The 20,696-nt window shown below is 36.1% G+C and overlaps 1 protein-coding gene across 1 annotated transcript in view; it reads left to right on the top strand.

The window, feature by feature from the left end:
• The window catches only part of IQCK (IQ motif containing K), a 60,400-nt gene that overhangs the window by 14,294 nt on the left and 25,410 nt on the right, over window positions 1-20,696 (top strand). Inside the window, exons 4-8 of the mRNA XM_026083141.1 lie at window positions 1,686-1,757; window positions 3,490-3,639; window positions 5,692-5,813; window positions 12,067-12,119; window positions 12,244-12,321. Of these exons, the coding sequence (XP_025938926.1) occupies window positions 1,686-1,757; window positions 3,490-3,639; window positions 5,692-5,813; window positions 12,067-12,119; window positions 12,244-12,321 (475 nt within the window). The remainder of the gene's footprint in view (window positions 1-1,685; window positions 1,758-3,489; window positions 3,640-5,691; window positions 5,814-12,066; window positions 12,120-12,243; window positions 12,322-20,696) is intronic.

Here is a 20,696-nt window from a genome sequence, read left to right as displayed (position 1 = left end):
CGCGGATCCCCCCGCCACGGCTCCCCCCGCCGCATCCCGCAGCCGGGGCGGCCCAGGCTCCGCGCCCCGCGGCCGGGCGGGCGGGGAGAAGGGGGCGGCCCCGAGCGGCCTCCTCAGTCATGGGGGGGAGGGGCGGCCCCGGACCGGACCGGACCGGACCGGACCGGACCGGACCGGACCGGACCGGCTCCTCCGCGGCGGCCGGGGGCGGCAGGCCCGGCCGCGGGCTCCCTTGCGGGCTGGAAACGGCAGAGCCGGCCCGGCTCCGTGGAGGTGGCGGCAGCCTCTGCCTCAGGGGGAGTTTTTAGAAAGCGCCTCTCACAAGCGGGAGCTTGTTCCGCGCCGTTTTTGCTCTTCAGCGTTACGTTTCCGTTTAGTGTCTTCGTTTCCCGGCAGAAATATATTTTTGTATTGTGCCGGTAGGGCTGAAAGTACTCGGTTTAATATCCGCATAAGGAAGCGATAATATCACTGCCTCTGTTTTATGGTGCAGTAGCCCGGTTCCTAAATGAATCCAGCACTGTGGTCTGCTGCGGTAAGGGAACTCGATTATTGCCTTGTGAAAGCAGGTGATGGTATTATCGCTACTATCATGCAAGTTTAATTAATACATAATTAATAAGCTTGTTTGCAGGCCCTAATAACAGAAGTGTTGGTCTTTTCCCGAGATCTGCAGTGGTGACTGGGACCACTAGGAATGTTCAGGAAATTGGGAATCCGGCATTGATAGTTCTGTGATGCCTAAATGATGTTTTCTTTATTTAACAGTTCATAATGCCCTACAGTAAAGTAGGTATTTCACATTAAAATGGCCATTTTTAATGTAGGCGTAAAGTTGCTTATTCTAATGTGACTCGACAGAGGCATCTGTACTGCATATGGAAGTAGTGATGCCAGTAAATCTGATAATTACATTGGTAGAATTATAAGTCTGCTTGTTTTGTCTACAAGAATCTTCTCCTGTGTTGTGTAACCTGTAAGTTTTTTATATCAGATCCATTGTCCTCCTTCTGTAAGAACACATTAAACTTAGAACAGGGGGATGAATGATATTATCTATAGAAATCCTGAAGTTTGCATGAACTCTTCCCATAAAATGCTGTTTTGCATGTAATGTGACCCCATTTTCCTCAGTTTTCGGTCTGATTTAATTTACAACAAATTCCTCCATATTTTCTTTGTCTTTTTTTTTTTCTTACCCTGATTCACTCAGTAATCTATGTGGGTCATGTACTGCTTCTGCATTTCCATTTTTTCTTCTTCAAAAGTGGAGACAGTAATACTTATCAATGTCCTAGGGATTTAATTGCTTATAGTGGAATCCAAGTTGAAAAGCACTATTATATGCTAGTAAAAAGAATGACTAATTCCATGCAAGCATCTGCATTTCACTTACATTAAAATATTTTTAAATATGATTTTGGATAAAAATCTTTTCTTCAATAAAGGGTTCCTTTATTACTGAGAACCTCGAACTTGACTTAAAGCCAAGACAGGAGACTTTAAAGTTTACACTTGCTCTAACTCATTAGATCCAATGTTAAACAAGTATTTAGCATGCATTGGTCTTTTTGTTGTTTCAAACCAGAATAAGTAGCTTTAGAAAGTAATGTTTGTGTAGAAGAAAAAATAAATATTTGTTTTTAAGTCTTTTGGATAAATGCTGTGCTTCTTTTTACTTTCAGAGTATGAAGCAGAACAACCTACCTTTCCAGATGTTTATGAATCAAAGCAAGAATCTGTGAGTATAGTTGAAGCAAAAAAATCTTCACAGGGCTGGTTTTAAAAGTTTTTCAGTAACCAAATGGGAAAATTAGGTACCAACGGAATAGACTCATTCATAAAGTTAAATGAAAACAAAACTACATGTTGCAAACAACTTCTGTGAATCAACAAATGTAATATTCCACAAATTATTGCTTTTATTTAAAGCAACTTGGGCAATACTATCCTAAAATTAGATTACCAGCTGTGTTTGGTTTGTGCATCTCACTGTCTTTCTGCTGTGACTATCTGCTGTGACTCTGAAGTACTCAAGGATCTCTTTGCTGTGGTGCTGCAAGCAGACTGAGTACTGAAATGGGCAAGAAAGAGGGCTGCAAGCGTAGCAAAGGAGTTATGCCCCAATTTCACATATGTGGCAGATTACTTAGATGTGGCTGTTGAAATCAGCAGCGTTATACTTGTTCAAATTTGTTTTAAGTCTAATTTTGGCCAAATAAATTAATTCTAGGAAAACTTGTTTGGTAGACAGAAGCAATACATTAAAACTTTTAAGAAAGACAAACCTGTTTAACTCTTTGTCCCCGGCAATTCTATGAGCAGAGAAATTAATTCTTTTGGGCATCAGATACAAAGTTGATTTTCATTTAAACTAGGCATTTTGTAGACATTTTATCTTATTACACCTTATTTAGGTTACTTTATCACTTTAAAACTCATGATTTTAGAGGTTAAATTGTTTGACAGTTGGTCTGGTTAGACATTTATAATGTATCCTGTTTCCCGAAGTGTAATTAGCATCATTACAGGCCGTTATTAAATTAGGATAGTAAATGCTTCTTGGGGCGTTGACCTGGGCATAATATATTGATCTGTTTGAGCTTCTCATGTCATAATGGAATAATAAACCTTTTCATGTTAGTACTTTTTTTTTCTAATTTCCAAAATAATCTGTTTATGAATCTTGCATATGTTAAAAAGGAGTCTATGTGCAGTCATCAACATGCAGTATACTATAAGTTTTGTGGCCTGATCCTACTGCCTGTTTTTCAGCAGCAGGGAACTGTGCTCATAAATGCAAATGAATTCTAAAGTGAAACTGTTTAGGGCACATAATTACTGTAACAGGTTTTCATAGCAAACTAATGGTTCTTACATTCTTGGGTAGTAAGAGGTATCTGCCTTTCTCTAACAGGTGTAGTTCGCTGTCTCTTAGGAGTACTATTCTGGCTCACTGTTCCTAAAAACATACCTAAAATTGTGGACTCACCTTTCTTATGGTATGAGTAATTGTTTCTGTGAGGGGAAACTTAAGATTGGGATTTGCATCTGCTTTTAATTTGTCTCTCTGTGCTTTGTTTAAAAGAAAGGTTACTTTTCTTTAAAAGTTGAGTGTCAAGACTTCCAAACAATGCAGAAACACATATATAAACTTCTGAGTGGAAAAAATGCTGGTTCAGAAAACATTGCCATTTTTAATTTTCAAAGAGCTACTATTTCTTAGAATGGGTAAAAAAATATTTTAAATTGTGACATCTCACCGTATTATTTTAAAAACAGCTATGTACCTTCTGTTAGGCTTGGATGTTTTTATGCTGCTGGAAACTGAAAAGTTTATTTTAAAGTACTTAGAAAACACTGAAATCATTTAATACTTTAATTAGAAATTATAAATGCATTATTTTTTTTACCTGACCTTACCTGACCTGACCTATTGGCTTCTATATTTTTTATAGTTTGGCTTGGAAATGTACATGAGTTACATTTATCTTGGACAGGTGTCTTTGGAGGCAGGAGTATTGCAGCCATTATGTTTGGAACAATTCTACGCAGCCTCTGCAGCTAATACTGTTGGCCAGCGGTGGCTTTCCATATGCAAGGCAACTACCTCTTCAGAACCACCTGATCCAAAAACTTGTAAGTAAGTGTTTATTATCTTGAGTCCTGCTGTGATTATTTTTCTTGCATTTGACAAGGAATGTCATTTCTTGAATTTAAAGTATTAACAGTTACAACACTTTTTCCTAAGTGAAATTTGCGTAATTAGTCCCCTAGTTCTTTAAACAGGGAGCCAGCTTTGCCCCTTTGTCAGTGGAAAAAAGCTCAAATGAGATGGTACACACATTAGAAATCAGTAGCAGTGTCTTGCAGTTAAGATAATTCTGTTCTCTTATAAGTGACTTTTTATTTAGACACTTAGAGAAGGACAAGCGTTTTTTCCTCTAATAATGCCAAACTAAGATCAATAGACTAAATATATAATTGAGTCTGAAAACTACTTTCAAAATATTATCTTTGTCTATCTGATCACAAATTAGAATGGAAACAGCCTCTAAAGTTCTATTCTTCCGTTTTTATCCGTCTCTGTACCTCAAAAAATTCACCAAGTAGCAATGTATTTTTCTTTCAGCCCTCCTTATGTCTTTTATTCCTCACTTTTTTCCATCACTTCTCATTCTGTGTTTATTTTCTTCTCTGCCATTCATTCTTGCTTATTAGGAATTCCTATTGTTAGTGAGAAGGAGCGTTACCCTCGGCTTTTATATATATAGCATTCTTCCAATTATGAACGTTTTCTGGCAGCATATGAACCAATTAAAGGTATGAAGCAGAGAATAAATTCAGTGTTTCAGTTGTGTTCTGACAGAAGAGAAACCTTTTGTAACTTAATCTTTACTGACTGCACTGAGACCTGAATGCTTACTGCAGGGGCAGGCAGTCTGACTTTAAACCGAGGACAGCATTTCAGCTAATAAGCCATCCCTTCTTGTCTAAGATCCTAAGAATTTTTGTTAGTCTTTTAAGATTTCTAAAGGTATAGCAAGTCTGTAGAGTGCACTGTGATGCTGAGACTCCTGAGCTAGCAGTGACCTAACCTGGTACGTTGACGTGGTGCAGTGTAGCACATTTCCAGAGGTACCAACTCAGTACGTCTGTGTTTGTTCCCCACTCCTCCCAAGCTAACAAGCTCAGTTTTGTTCTCCCTTCTGAGGGAAGTACTCTTGTGGCTTCATTTGGTGTCATGCTCCCTCTTATGCTCTCTCTCTGGCTCAGTGAACTTGAGTTTCTCCATATATGATGCCTTCAACAGAAGGGATAGAAGAATCCTCCACTTAACCTGGTTTATAAGTTTGTAATGAAAGGTCTTGTTAGGGAAGATGGAGATGTGAGGAAAAGCTGGGAAGGAAATTGGACTTGAGTCTCTCCCTTGGGCATGTTTTTAACCATTAGGCTACATATAGAACATGAGCAGTATCACTGCTGTTTTTTGGTGAAGGTGACTGCAGCTGCTTTCTTTTGTGTGGATCTCAGCGCTGTCAGTGTGCGTTAGCTTACTCTAAGTACGACAAGTAGACTTGCGCGTAGGGGCAGTGTAGTCAAAAATAGGAGAGAGGTGCCAGCTCGGACATCCCTGCCAAGGTGGCAAAATTGGGTATATAGAGTAATATTCAAATTTCCTGAGGAACTGGCAAGTGGAAAGTAATTATGAGAAGGAAATCAGGGTGTCACTGAAATATAGTCTTTGTTTTTTCCTCCATCTAGAAGTTTTATGACCAACTATATTACTGCAGTATGTAAAGGACATGAATATGGATACCAAAAGTAGTTTAGCTGTAACAGCACAAGAATTCAGTGCAGGCTAATTTACTTTTCTTCCTGTCAGGGTATATTAGTCCACATTGCTTCTCATTTCTGTAGCTAAACAGCTTCTGATGCCTGAGTTAACTAATTTAAAACTAAGCCTGACATCTGAGGCACACTGCAGTTTGCAGTGTTGACGTATCTTTAGTTTGAAATTTACTCAAGTTTATGTTTTCTTGGCTGAAGAAGAATGAAGACAGATCTGTAGCTGTATCTAATTTGAAAGAATCTGTGCCTGGTTCAAGCTAAGATGGTCCTGATAACTGATATTTAGTTTACGTTATTTGATGTTTGTCTTTTTGTGAAATCTAAGTGCTTATCTGTAAGTGAAGACTGTACTGTTTTACCCAGGTTCTCCTCGAGAATACTTAGAGTATTACATATTTCCAGTACTTTTACCTGGAATGGCTGAACTTCTACATCAAGCAGAGAAGGAGAAGTGTTTTGAGGTTAGTTCTTAGTTTTCAATTCAAATCATGGGCAGGAAATGAGAGCTTTTTATTTCACAGGCTGTATTTCATTATTTGGTCTTTCACAAGAAAGCCAACCACAATAATACAAAATAACATATCATGTGTTGTTTTAGAACAAGGCAGTCCTGAATGTTCTTTTTTCAGTAATTTAGAACAGACTGCATACTACACACATTTGATCAATATGACAATCTAAATCACACCAAGTCTTCCTTAAAAATCCAGTTGTATCTAGCCTAAATAGTGTTGTATTTCAGAGAAACAGTATTCCTTTCAGATTATTGCACATTGCTCATTTAAAGAGAGTGAAGCAGAGAGCTTGAATTTTATTTACTACAATTTACTGTGTTGCTCAATTATTTTACCTGGGCTGGCATCCTAAAATATATGTTATTTGTATTTTAGCTTTTTAAAATGCGGTATAAAATTCCATTTAAGTGGAAGGTAAAGTATTTAGCATAATGAGCTTATAAAGACAGTACTTTTTTATCTTTATTTGCTACATATATATGTATATTAGTCTCTGTGTGTGTGTGTGTAAACATGTATGTAGAAGGAGACTCCTCACTGTATGTTGGAATGTTTAAAAATACATTTGAACTGGTTCAAAATAAAGCTGATTGTACCATCACAGTCTAACACACAAACCCCCAGCAATAGATTAGGAACTGGGAGTTTGTGGGGTCTGTCATCATTTCTGCCATTTTCTCCAACAATGGAAGTAATTTTTCTTCTGTATGTCCTACCTTTTGTCCGTCTTTAACACTTTTCAGTGTAAAGCTTCCCTATATCTTTATGCCTGCATCTGAGCCCCATCTTACTTGCAGTGTCATAACATAAATAGCAATTGATATAAATGGCAATGATTTTGGTACATGTGATACATATCTGAGGAATGCAGCGTGGACTCTTGGGGTTATAGGCTAGAATGACTGGTAGGTGAGGAAGACTTTGTGTTACTAGTGGATTGTTATTCATGTCTTGATCTATCTCCACTTCAGCTACTGACAGTGACCTCCTTTTGTGTGCCAGCTGAACGCAGGCCTGCGTATGTGTGATAACAGACACTGTGAAACAATTCATACAAATTACAGGTGTACTATTTGCCACTGACCTGGGCATGCCTGGGCACAGCCAAAAATACACAAAACTTTCCATGCTTCAATGGACATCCCAAACTTGGCTTTCAAATTCAGATCTGTACTTTTAATAACAGTAGGTTATTACAGTAGGTTAGGATGAACCTTGCAAAACTTAGCAAAAATGGATGTGTCTAAAAGCTGATTGGTTTATAGATTTATAGATTTTATATTATATGAGATATATATAATCTGTGATTAATACTGTGAAATAGGAAAGTGGTTAATCTACATGGTATTATGGAATGACAGCTTTATACATCATTTCTGCCATCACATTTACGTTATCTATCCAAGAAAGGATTGAACATATATATTATTCATCACATTTTTAATGAAATTTATATTGATTCTATTTTTTTTTTAAAGGAGGCACATCTTCTTTAATAGAAAAAGGCATGTCTTAAAGTTGTCTTAAAATACAGTCCTTAATAGGTCTTACATACTTCTGAAGAATAAGAGGCAATAAAGTAGTACTTAATACAAAGATATGAGATTTCTTAGAAATAGTTCGGTTTCAAACTCAGCACAAGTCTGAGCTTACTTTGTCTGTTTTTAGTCTGAGATATTTTTTCAAAGATTCAGTACCTTGTGGTATATAGTTTAGGAATTATTTGTTCTGCAAATAGATTTTGTATATGGATCTGTATGTGTTGTTTTATAATAAATTAATAAAAATCAAATGTGAAATTAAACAATTTTTTCCAATATTTGGAAACTTCACAAAAATGAGCACATCTTATCAAAAAAGACACTAAGTGATTTTTGCTGTTAAAGGGAGAAATGTCAGGCTACTAGGGAATTAGGTTTAGGAAAGCCATATTATGTCAGATGATTGTTTTTCACTGTGACATAATTTCTTCCTCTTTTTGAATAATAACTAGTAAAACACTAGCTCTTCGTGCCTGACATACAAGTGAATATTTGTGTTATTTTCCATTGTTGTCCAGGTGCTTAATACTTGGATGTTCTGTTTCCTTATTTGACTTAAATACATAAGCTCTAATTATACTTTTGATTCATAAGAAATGTATTGTTCTGTATGGGTTAGAAGAAAAGATCATGGCCCAGTTTGCATTAAAATGCTTAGAGTAATGACTGGAACTGATTTTTGCGATCAAACACAGAGCCCTTGGAAAACCCAGAGAAAGTTAGGGAAAGGGAGAAAGAATCTTCTGATGCACACACTGGAAGATAGCTTCAAAAAATAGAACTGAAAGAAGAAAGATTCATGGAATTCATGAGAGAACAAGAAAGGAACATGATGAATTATGATTAAGGTCGCTGAAATCGTGAAGGATGAGAACAGAATACTGGGTTTGAATTTTGGTTAGACTCTAGTTGTTAAAGCCTGTCAAGGCAGCTCCAACAGAATAAACCAGTGGAAGATAGATTGAAGAGACCCTGGAAAAAAGGTAGGAACAGCAAAAGTGATTGCAGCCGGTGTTCCCTGAGCCTGGGAGAAGAAGGGAAGAACAGCAAGGGGGAATGAAGGACAAGTTTTTGATAAGAGGAGAGGGGCTAATTTTTGTGTTTTGAAGGGGAATAAAGAAGAATGAGAAGAGAATGAAAAATTAAGTGAAAGAGTTAATTAGAAATTGAAATCGGGGTAAAGGAGATCAGGTGATAGGACCAACAGAGGAATTCAAGGAAGAGAGCAGACAAGACATTCATGTGTGGTAAGGGAGAGTTGTGGAATGAGAAGGGAAAGTCAGGAAAGGGAAAAGATTATGCTGAATGTAGTCATTTGTATAGGAAAGAAATCTGCAAGATCTTACCTGAAAAGTGATACAGAATTATAGGAACGTAAACAGTTAATGCGAAAGAGACTGTTTTAAATTATGTAGTGCATTTGAAGAATCTGAAATGCAAAAGCCTTAAAAACAACAGCCTGCTAGATATATTTGCAGACTTCAGACTGACATAAATACAAGAACAATCTGCAGAAGCTTCATTTTTAAATTAGAGATGAAAGAAACCTATTACGTCACCCAGTGTATTCCCTTGCTGAAGTTGGGTTTTTTTCCCCTACCATAAGTTTTCCTGTCCTTTATCCTATCTGCTGTCAAGTGTCTCAAGGGAAAAGACTCTTTTCTTAGTCAATTCTCACAAGAGAAAAGATTTAACGCATTCTTTTTTCAGAATTAAAACTCAACATTTAAACATGTTTATTACCATAACTCCAATTCTTCTTTCTTGTTGATGATCACAGAAAGAGGTTGCTGTAGCAGACTCTCTAATGAAATATATTGAAAAGTATATTAGATAATGGAAAGTGAATGAAATAATTTTCCCTAATGACTTCTTCAATCTTCTGATCACCAGTATTTTTGCATTGTTATTACCAAACGTATCATATAGAAGATGAAAAATGGGAAATGAATTCGGAGTATAAATAGTTTATAAACACATCCGCAGGTTAACAATGCACATTGTGCAGACATTTCCTGTGTTTATCCTGATTTGTGTGGCATTGGAAGAATGTGCCAAAGGCAGGTCAATTTATGTCATTTTTTCCCTTCTATAAAGGTCGGCTGCTGTACAACTAAAGATTTCTTTGACTAACAAAGAGAACAGTTGCCTGGAAAGAATAATAATAATAAAAAAAAATTTCAGATGGACTGAATTCCTTCCTGATAAGTTCACTGGATCTAACAGGGATAAACCAAGTTTAGTTCCTTCAGTGATAACTGGTTTGATTGCACTGTTTTGATCTGTTTCCCCCCCTTGCAAGGGAAAGAGCAATTTTCTTAAAAGAGAATAAATTACAACTGCTAGATTAAATTGAATTTTATTGTCAAAGCATAGAATTTATTCAGTAAAACAGTTCACTGCCTGATGGGGCCCAGTTTAATGCTGTGATTTAGAATAACCATAGTATAAATGAGGAGGATCAGACTCTGCTATTTAATTTCAGATTCAGTTCAAGTCAGAATTTGGCCATTTGACATCTAAAATAATTTGTAGAAAGCTCTCCAGCAAACATGTTGGTCTCTTAAAGCTTAGGTGTTTAGCTTCTAGGAATAGTATCTGGTATTATCATGACAAGTGCAGGGAAGATTTGTTAGGGAGATGTACGTGTTTCTACACCTCCAAGTGCTGTAATAGAGCTGTACATGAATCTGGAGGCTTTTGTTATGAAGCAGATTATTAACACACACAGGGTTCAAGACAGATAATTGTTTTGCAATGCTCTGTTCTTCTTCTTTTTCTTAAAGCAATTCTCTTTTATTTCTGTGGGAGTCAGATTATATGTCTACCAAAGGTAAGATTCACCTAGAAAATTCAAAGCTTTCTGGGATATTTTCTAGGGAATGCCATACAATCTAGCTCTAAACTGCACATTTGTGGTCCCCTACTTACATGAATACCTTGTATCCTTCACTGTGCAGTCAGGACCTTACATGATATTCTGCATCCACTTCACTTGTGGCTGAAATAATACATTGACACCCAATTTATGCCATGCACTAATTCCCTAAACTTTGAGAGAATTGTGCCATGCAGAACATATTTTTTTTCTGCCTCTCTGTTCACATTCCCTATTACATCATATTCGTGCAGCGCAGGGAGAACCATGGATTAAGGTGGTGAAGATAATGCATAGAATAAAGTCATCCTTCATGCATCAAATCTTTCACGCATAAACTTTTCCTAGCAAGTGCTAGTAATGCCTTAATTTCTTACATTTTAATCAAGACTCCAACCTCTTTCATGACATTTAGCAGTTTCACAGAGATAAGTTCTTTGTGAAGTGTTTTTCTAAAAAGCAGTGATTGCAGCTGAGTCTCCAATTTGACATGGTAAGCATTACTTTCTGGGTGGAGACTAGGTTTTCTCTTACTTAAATAGCTGCTATTTTGATAAAGCATTCAGTGTCTCTGTTCCACAGTGGCTTAATGTCTTTTAGTGCTCATTCTCTGACTGTGTATACCTGCAACACATCTAGTATGAGAGGGAGGCCAAAAGATACTAGCCAAGCTCTCCTGTCATTCCAGCCAGTAGTCTAGGTTGTATTCCACACATCATGATTACTCTGGGTTGTGAATAAGCAGAATAAGAATCTACACTCATTTGTGCAGCAGGATGGAGCACAGAAAGAAAATCTCTGGGAAAAGGAAGACCCCAATCAATTTTGTATTGATCAAAATTCATGCTTTGAATTTTGCCCTCAAAACTTATTTTACAGAGTGCAAAGCAGTCAAGCTAAACGGGTCCTGTCTGCATGAGTCACTAAGGAGAAGCCTCTGCAAAGCATTTTGCAAAATTGCCTTTGGTGGTGATGAAGTCTTAGAACTAGGAGCAAAGGATGCAACTATTTTGCTCCAAAGTCCCAGGCTCTGGACCTTTTTACCTGATTCTTTGTACTGTCCATGGTATCTGTGGTTGGGGATATACATAAGCTTTGTTTCTGCTTTCTGCTCTGGACCACCCAACAGATAATTTTCACTAGGCAGCCATGCAATACTCTTGTATGTGTGCTTGAATGTGCACAGTACCTCCAAGCTGATTCCAGACAAAAGAAAAACAATATTTCATCCATTTTCCTTCTCTGCCTTGAAAACAACAAAGTATTTTAAATATGATAATAGAACAAAATGGGAAATAATATGCAATGTATTTTCATCCGTCAGTTCTGTTAATTTCTTTGCAATGAGATTGCCACTTAGAAAGAATACCCTTCAGAGAGATGTTATAGGTATACTGCAGCAAATATCAATTTAAATATCAATTATATAGAGAGATAGATATTTTTATATATTTAATATTTATATATAATTTTATATATTGTATAAATATATATTCATATATTTATATTTGACATTTAAATATCAATTTAAATATCAAAATGTGTAAAATTTTTTCACTCATTTTTAGATTTGGCTTGAAAGCATTTCCAAAAGTGAAATTTCTATAATTTTGGCTGAGTCACTGACTGTTGGCCATATCAATATTAAAGTACTCAGAGTAATGTACTGTATATTTTATTTAATAAAAGCAATCAGTTTGGCTTCTGTTCCTCTCCCCTAGTAAAAACATGTGACCAATCCAAAGATAATAAATAATTTGAAACTATTTTCTATCTTTAGAGAAAAAGAACCAAATTTATCGCCTGTGATTTCCTAACTGAGTGGTTATACAAGTAAGTTAATCATTGCTATTACAATTAATGATGCCTAATCATTCAAAGGCATTAATTTACAAATAGAATAGCTCAAATTTAAATTAATGAGTCTTTTTTCTTTTTCTTTTTTTTTTTTGATCAGCCAGAACCCGAAGAGGAAAGATGAATCATTCACAGAATTCTTTTCCATTCCTTTTGTTAACGACTGGCTAAAGGACCAGTAAGTTATCGCAGTACTCAGAGTAACCTTTTCTCCTTCTATTCTTTTCCCCTGGTTATTCCAAAAAAGTAATAGAGCTTAAATGCATTCTAATTGTCCCCTCTAAATGCCCTTTACTATGTGCAACAAATAACTATGTGATGCTTTCTAACTTGATAGTATGTTAGTTACAAGGTATTTTGTACCAGGATCATTTACAGAGTAATTAGTTTAGTATAATTAAACATTTTAATTTTTTTAGAGTGCAGGGCATTCTGATAGCCTGGTAGTTTTATGAATATCTTTGTAGTAATGAGGAAAGCAATGTTTTCAATGCTGCTTGCTTGCGTGAAGATCTTTATGAGGCTATACAGTCTAGAAATTCTTCCTCCAACTATAAGCAGCTTCTTTAGAATGCTTGTAATAATACTTGGTATTAGGATGCACTTCTGCATTTATGCAGACGTTTTTGATTTTTGCATCTGAGAAATACAACTCTTTTTGATGGTCTCACTCTCATATTCCTTGTTATTCCGGTAGCACTAAGCTATGCAGTAGTTTTGAAAGAAATATTACTATCCTTGAGATTGCAGCTTGTTTTACAATGTAGCTGTTGTATGAAAAAAGAACAGAAGTAAGGTAGTAGTTTACAGTGAGAGAATAATTATAAAGGCCAGATTTTCAAGAAAATTTTTAATTATAAATGTTTTTGGAGGCCAGGTTGGTGGTCAGTGAAAAGTCAGAGATGAATATCTTCGTACATACGTTCGCTTCATTGTGCTGTGTAAATGGGAATTGAGTTTTTTAGATCTCTTGTCCTGTGAAACTTCAGAGAAAATCCTTTGGAAGAAACTCAGAATTTGGAGTTGCTGCCTCAGCTAGAGGAAAGCTCCTTGGCATTCACAGGTCTTTGGTGACAAACTGGTGATGAAGGCGTGGATAGTTGGGATTCATCTAGTCTAACTTTGGCTATCTTAAAGGTAGTCATCTGGTCAGAGCTGTGTACGATGTATCTGTGGTAAGAGAGGGACATCTCTGGAGAGTGATTCATTTCATCTCAGCTGCGTTACCCTCGGGTACCTACTGCTGCATCATACTGCCCAGCCATCAAATGTACCATTGATGGGACACTTCCAACAGCTAAGAGGTTCATTATCTAGTCCACTGGGTCTTGCCAACAAGACTGCCAGTTAAGGTGTTGGATTTTTGTAGTTTGGAAACTGATTATGAAATGGAGCGAGGCTATGACATTAATTTTGTAAGTGAAGAGCCATTGAATAGTAAGTCGGTTTGGATACCACTAAATTGTGAGGATGGATGTGTGTACCTAACATAAATGTCTAAGACCATGGTTTTATAGATGTTTCTCTTGGAAGCAAAGCTGACCTAAATGGTTCCCTGCCCTGTCCTGTTCTTCACCCCAGCCTGCTTGTAGCTGACCTAATACCACCCTGTTTGCTTGGCTGTTCTGATCAGGGACCTCCTCTGAGTTAGAAGTAACTTCACAAAAATATGAAGGGAGGGTTTGTATAGTATTGATAATATTAGAACAGTTCTTTGATCTCGTTCACCTGAGAGTCTTATAAGCCTTTGTAATGGCACAAACAAAGGATTAAAATGAAGAGCTAGGGGCAAGGTGAAGGGAACAAATGAGCCGGTAAGACACAGAGGTGGTGGCAGAAACTGCTTAAGTCAGCTTTGCCAGCAAGAGAAATACACTGTGGAATCACAGCCTGAATGACTCATAGCTTCTGTTAGGACTTGTGCTCCTAAATAACATAGTGACAGCTCCACAAGGACACTGAAGTGTCAAAGTCCTATTTAAATTGATACATACTTGATCTTAAATCCTCTAAAAAATTAGGCCTTTAAAATACTGTATGAAAAAGCAACTTTTTCTAAACATGTTTTGAAGTTACAGATTTCTTAACAAATATTGCTTCTAAAGTAAACATTATTAGAGCAAAGTGAAAGATCTGCAATATTAAATAGAAATGAGAAAACAGTTTACTATTATGTTCTTCTGGATATGAGATTTAAAAGGTATTTGATTCTGTGTTTTTTTTATTGTAGTTTCCATTTTTATTTGTAATGCAGTTTTCAATTTTTGATTGGGATTTATGAATAAGTAAGAGACAATATGCTAAACACTGGTCAAATTTTGATGGGAAACTTCCTTACTTCTGAATGTTTAGATGGTACAATAAAGAAGCAGAAGTAAAAGGTGTTGCTACAAATATTTAAGGAATAAGTTGTTTTGCTTTTTCAGTTGCATGCCTAAATTTGCAAAGCATTCTGAAAGGTTTGTTAAATAGGAATACATTCCTATCCTGTGTTAAATAGGGGCTTTTTTATTAGTACAAAGCAATCTTCGTGTTAGGAAAAAAAACAAAAACAAAAACAGAAGGATAAGTTTTTCTTCTATCAGAGATCCAGCTTTTTTTAATATAGTGCATACTTGAATATGACTTTTTTTGTCTGTTTTCCAGTGCCTCCAGTTTTTTCTTTGAAGCTGAATTTTTTTTTAAGAATAGTCAAAGCCACAGTCTTATGAGCCTTACTTTCAGTATAATATGTTTCTAAATGAGATCTTGCAGCCTACTTTTCCTCAGAAGGAGACCCAAATGCTGCATCTGTTTGCAGAATTTTAAATGCAAACAACATAGCTTTAATTTGAAGCTGTCTGCTGTGGATGAAGGAGCCTATAAAATTACATCAAATTTGTTTCCAGCTTTAGTATTTACAGTAAATGCTGAGACATCAGTAGATAAAAAGCCTCAGTATAGTTACCTTGCTTTCCAGTGTGTTCAGTATACTACCAGCAACACTGACAAATATTGTATCTTTTGGGGAATCCTTGATTACTAAAGCAGATTTCAAAAGAGATAGAAGGAATAGCCTCAACACTGGCTGGCAATCTCCATTTCACTTCCAGGAGCACGCAAAATATTTATGTTGTCTTGAGGAACAGCTGTACCTTTAAGATGAGAGAAAACTGTAGTTTTAACAAGCAACTAACAGAAGTTTTTGAAACTTACTCAGGTATTTACTGTTGTCCCTATTCCTACATTCAAGACAACTCATTTATTCTAGTAAACTAAACAGAATTAAAGCCTGAATGTTTTGTACTCCTCCTATAAATATGCAAACAAGCAACACAGTTGCCTTTTGTCAGCCTTTTCCAGTGGTTTTTCTGGTTGAATAGCAGTGGAGCTCAATCCCAAGTAACCAAGCTGTTTGTACTGAATCTGGGAGAAGGAAAGATTGATCTGTGTTAAGCCCTGATCCCCCTTAAGTTTTGCTTTTTTAGCATAGATAAGCTGTCTTGATTCTGAGCATCATGAGAATGTGATTTCCCAACCTTCTTGAACCCCTTAATTAAAGAAATATGAAGAAAACAGTAAAAGAAAGTTCCGCTGCTCTGAAAAATATTGGCATCATAAAAGTTTACTGTCACATTAATTTAATAATATTCAGTTTTGTTCAAGTCACCTTCAACCCTTACATTCAATGAAAGAGAATAGTATATAGATCTAGGATTGGAACAGGCATGTGTATTTTCCTCTGTTGAAGATCAGTCTTTGTATACATATTTTACAGGGGTCACAGGAACTGAAGGGGCTTTTATAAATAAATGTTCATTTGTAAGAATTGATTTGAGGAAAAACTGCATTTTCTCATTTTCTGCATAGAGGTATCTCTCGACACTCAGTTCAGAAGGACACATTTCCTCATTTATCTGTCTGTGTGTACCTAAACAAATGTGCAGATACAGAGAACATAAATACCTTTAATGAAGTGGACAGATAACAGATATATATGTCTAAAAATGATCACTAAATCTGAAGAAGTTGCTTTTGCCAAATATCTATATAGGCGTGCATTCACACTGATTTCCCCCCCCCCCCAATATTCTAATTAGGCGAAGTCTGCTGGTCTCAGCTGCCTTTACACTTGATTTCATTGTCAGTTCTCAGATGGCCAATAGGGGTAATTTTGCATGGGTGGCTGATTTCTTTCTTTCCATAATGTGCCCAGTTTCTACAGACTTTGCTTTCTGCACACTGCTATATTTCACTAGGCTATCTGTAAATCAGTCTTGTTTAGTGTATATCTCATTTGCGTTATGTTTTTTCTTTTTTTTTCCCCTGTTAATAATTTGAGCTTTAAATTTTTTTGGTGTGATGAGCAGCACATATGATTGTAATAACAGAAAAGTCAAACAAGTATGTCTATATAGATTTTATTCTCTAAGAGCCCAAGTAAAGAATTGCCATTCTAGTAATGAGGTAGCATTCAAGCTAGTGAAAGAGAAATTTTTGACTTAAAAAACCCAACAACTGTGCATTGTAAAATTGCATTGTTTATGTATAACATAATGCAAAGGTATAATTGCAAAGTTTATGTATAAAATATTCATATTGCGCAATGGTGTTTTATGAGATTGGGGTTTTATGGCTATACATCCTCATGCAGTTTTGAAACTTGCCTTAATTTATGTAAAGATTGTCAAACTGACAGTGAGAAAACATAGTAGTAGCAGTATCTAGCCTACACCAGTGTCTGTATTTTACATGTTTTAGATCTGTTCATCACTGTATGTCAGCAAAAACAAAACAAAATGAATCCAGACTGAAATTTGCATCTTGATTCTTTTTTTTTATTACAATTCTGACTGAGACAGAAATGAAACAGCTGATTTAAAAGTGAAATATTTTCTTTGTTCGCAACCTATAGCCTTTATATTTGAGGAGATTCAAAATTGTGGGCCAGCAAAGTTGTGGAAGATGCAAGGAATGGAGAGGGAAGAGGGATCGCAGTGTTCTTATTTATTCTTCATTCAGCTATTGACAGCATCAAGGAGCTTTTACTTGGAGAAAGTGGTAGAGAAGAAAAGAGCTTAGACAGTTAGCAAGAACCAAACTTCAAAATGCCTTCTAGTTTGCATTTCCTTATTCAGAAGGTTAAATTTGGCTATTCCCACTTTCACAACCCTTCAGAAATGTACCCTACATAAAATGCACAAAAATATCTTCTTAATATATTGTAAGGATTTTTTTCCCCAAATACTTTTCTGTTATTCTAGTATATTTAGATTATGGCAAAAGAAAACCAGTAGTTAGTAATTTCTTTCTGATTGTTGAATGGTTGTATTTATATTAATAATCTCTTACAAAGAAAGGTCTCAGGTCACACTCAGTCTGGCCTGTGAAAATGTTCCAGGAATATTTTTATCAAGTATATGTGCAAATCTTTCCCTGTAAACCTGTGGGGCTCATGCAGTGATGGTGTAATATGTGATCAGTGTTTCTAATTGGTTTTAAATACCAGATCAGATAGATCAGTGCTTCAATTTCTGATTGTTTATGAGCAATCTTTTCTCTGCTTTTGAGGAAAATAACCTTAATTGTGAGCAGATATTCTGGAGACATTTATTTCGAATCAAAACAATACTTTTTTGTTGTTGCACCATTTTGCATAGCTCAATAGGCATGTAAGAAGAAAGGCTTAATTACAAAAAGGGGGTACTGCTGTAGTATTTCTGGATTCTCTGAGTGAAAATAAGAATACTAGAAGTATAAACGAAAATTACTTTGAAAAATTTGCAGAGCAGTTTTTTTTGATTATTCAGACCAGCATTTGAATTTTTGGAGTACTTTGAAAATCTAAGACTTTATCAGAATCTTTTTAAAAGTTCTGCAGAACACCATGTTCATTTACTTGCGTGTCCTATATTTATCCTTATTCTTTTGTCTGTTCTTTTGTCTTTTAGTTTGTGAATTCTGCAATGACTTTGTCATTGTCTGTATTCTTACATTTCCCAGATGCATTTAAGGTCTTTGTTTTTCCCATAATATAAATATGCAAGAACAGTAGCCATCACAGTCAAATTAAAGGTGAAGTGGTTTTGGCTGTTTAATATGGCAGTGGCTGTCATGCTGCACCTGGGTATTCCCCTGTTCCCTGCACACCATCCTGTTTCAGGTACTGATACTCATAGGGAGCGTAGTGATCCTGCAGGCACATAGCTGCAAGAATGGTGGCTAGCTACAAGAATGCAGACTTTGAGTTAATTAGGAAATGGAGTCGAATAAAAATGGCAGTTACAAAATCCTAAATGAGATATAGTGAAAATTTTGCTTGATTAAATTTTTCCATATATTACCTTTGTTATATTCAGTAAACTTTTCAAGGAAGTAATCAGATTTTCTATTTGTATGATAGATTGGGAGCTTAATGACAATTGGGGCTTCTGGAGATTACTGCAGTAAAAATACTCACTGTATACACTGTCCATCAGTGTGATTATAGGCCTCTGTATGTTAGCAGCTTTTCTATTTTTCTGGCAAGATAAAGGAGAGGTTTTCTTCCTTCTTGAGAGCATAAAGTTCATTGAGAAACCCAGCTTCTGTGTGAGAGCAAATTGGATACTCATGTCTACAGTAAGAACCTCTTTCAATACCTCATACATTTACTTAATGCAAGTGTGGTTTATGTCTTCTGGGTGCCAAATTCCATCTGCATAATGTTATGTAATTAATAAGTATCTCACATAATCAGGATCTGTATAAGCTTGATTGCTCGGAGAGCAAGAAACATATTTCCTGAAAATAAACTTTCCTCTGGTTGGTGTCTGCTTTATTCACGTTTGGTAAGATACAAGATTTCTGAAAAATTGTTCTATTGATGCTATTTTACAGGTGCAACTTAAGTTACACAGTATATCCCATATATATATCAAAATAGATATCAAAATCTTTAATGTATGGGCTTTTAAGATTGTATCTAATCAAAGACTAAATAAGCAGAATATAGTTACTGTACATTTTACTGTCAGTTTTAATCTTTTTTGAGTGATACAGCTGTCTTCTGCCACAAATGACATATTCCTTCTTCTTCTACTTCACTGTTGATGGGTGATTGCCTCTGCTCAGCTTCTATTTTTATTTGGCCTGAAGCCAATTGCATATATTCCCTTAGACGAAAATGGACCTGGCATGACTTTTGTTCTTTAAAGCCGCCCTGCTGAAATGATTGATATTTCCCAGTGACTGCCATACTGAAAATTAAGTCCCATTTGTCTTGCTCGATTTTATATTGCTTTCTCAAATGTAGTGTTGGCTTATAAACTAGACAACATTGTTGTTTAAAAATGAAAGCAAAGGGATGACAGAATTAGCCTTGCATACTAGACGAAACCTCCATTTGTTCTTTAGAGACTGTGATACTCATTCTCAGAGGAAGTTCCGTATTTTTGGTATAACTGCTGTAAAATATATTGGTCTCTTTCTCCGATTTTCCCACTTAAAGTTTTGGTTTTCAAAAAGATCAAAAAATAGAATAGAGGATGTGGGTCTGTCAGCAGAACCAGCACAGTCCAACTTCATATTTTTAAGTCAGATTTACAAAAAGCAGCTTGCTTGGGAAGCCTTGCTCGTCCAGCAGTTATGATTTCCCTTGAGCAGTAGAACTGCTAACTAATATTCACAGAGCTGTAACTGTTTAGTTTAATGGAGAGGCCTCTTTTTATTATTGCCTTATTTCCACTCTTCCAAACAGACTGAGGTTTTCTTTCACATAAAATAAATGTAGGCCAAAACCCAGCTGACATGATGATGAGACCAATTTAGCTGAGTATGCCAACTCAAACGATGCAGTCAGTATGGTGTTAAATGACAGCTAAGGTTGTGCTTTAAGTTGATATGCTCCTTCAGTGAAGAAAAGCCCTAAGAGAAAGGGCTCAAAGAGCATAGGAAGCTTACGAGGGCAGAAACAAATATAAACGGTATTAAGCAAAAGGAAAATGTAAGCTGTCAAGCCTTCTAGCCTGAGCTGCAGTATACTATAAAATATATTTCCAAAAGAAATGGCAGAAGTAATGTTTTAGCCAATAAACCTAAGATTGGATAAAAACCTTGTGTTTTTATAGACTTTACAGTATATGTGTCTTTATAATATAAATAGTATAAAGAATGTTCCTGCAGAGGCTGCATGTGTGTCTAGTTTTGATAAAATAGTCACAGTTTAAGACTGGTGTAGGCACAAAATTATTTGATAGGTAAATCCAAATTACTGCTGCATCCAGATTCATAATGCTGTGGTCTTCCAAGTCAAACCTGCGGTCAATCTGTCCCCCACACAGGGAGAGTGGCTCTTAGCAGGCCAAGACTGTGCCAAGTCTATTATTGTTTGTAGATGGTGTTTTCATGAGTTGTAATGTTCTTTCACTATAGCTCAGTGACTTTAAATAACATTTCACTTATTATATAAAAAATATATAAAAATTAATTTTGGCTTCTCCTTTCAAACAATGCACTCTGATCACTATGTGCGAGAAATAAATCAACACTCATAGAAAATGGCTTTTGCAAAACAAGATTTGGTATAGTGATTTG

The sequence above is a fragment of the Apteryx rowi genome, unplaced genomic scaffold (assembly GCF_003343035.1).
Source record: "Apteryx rowi isolate R43461 unplaced genomic scaffold, aptRow1 scaffold_6, whole genome shotgun sequence".
Taxonomy (NCBI): domain Eukaryota; kingdom Metazoa; phylum Chordata; class Aves; order Apterygiformes; family Apterygidae; genus Apteryx; species Apteryx rowi.
This window is presented reverse-complemented; position numbering and strand designations above follow the sequence as displayed.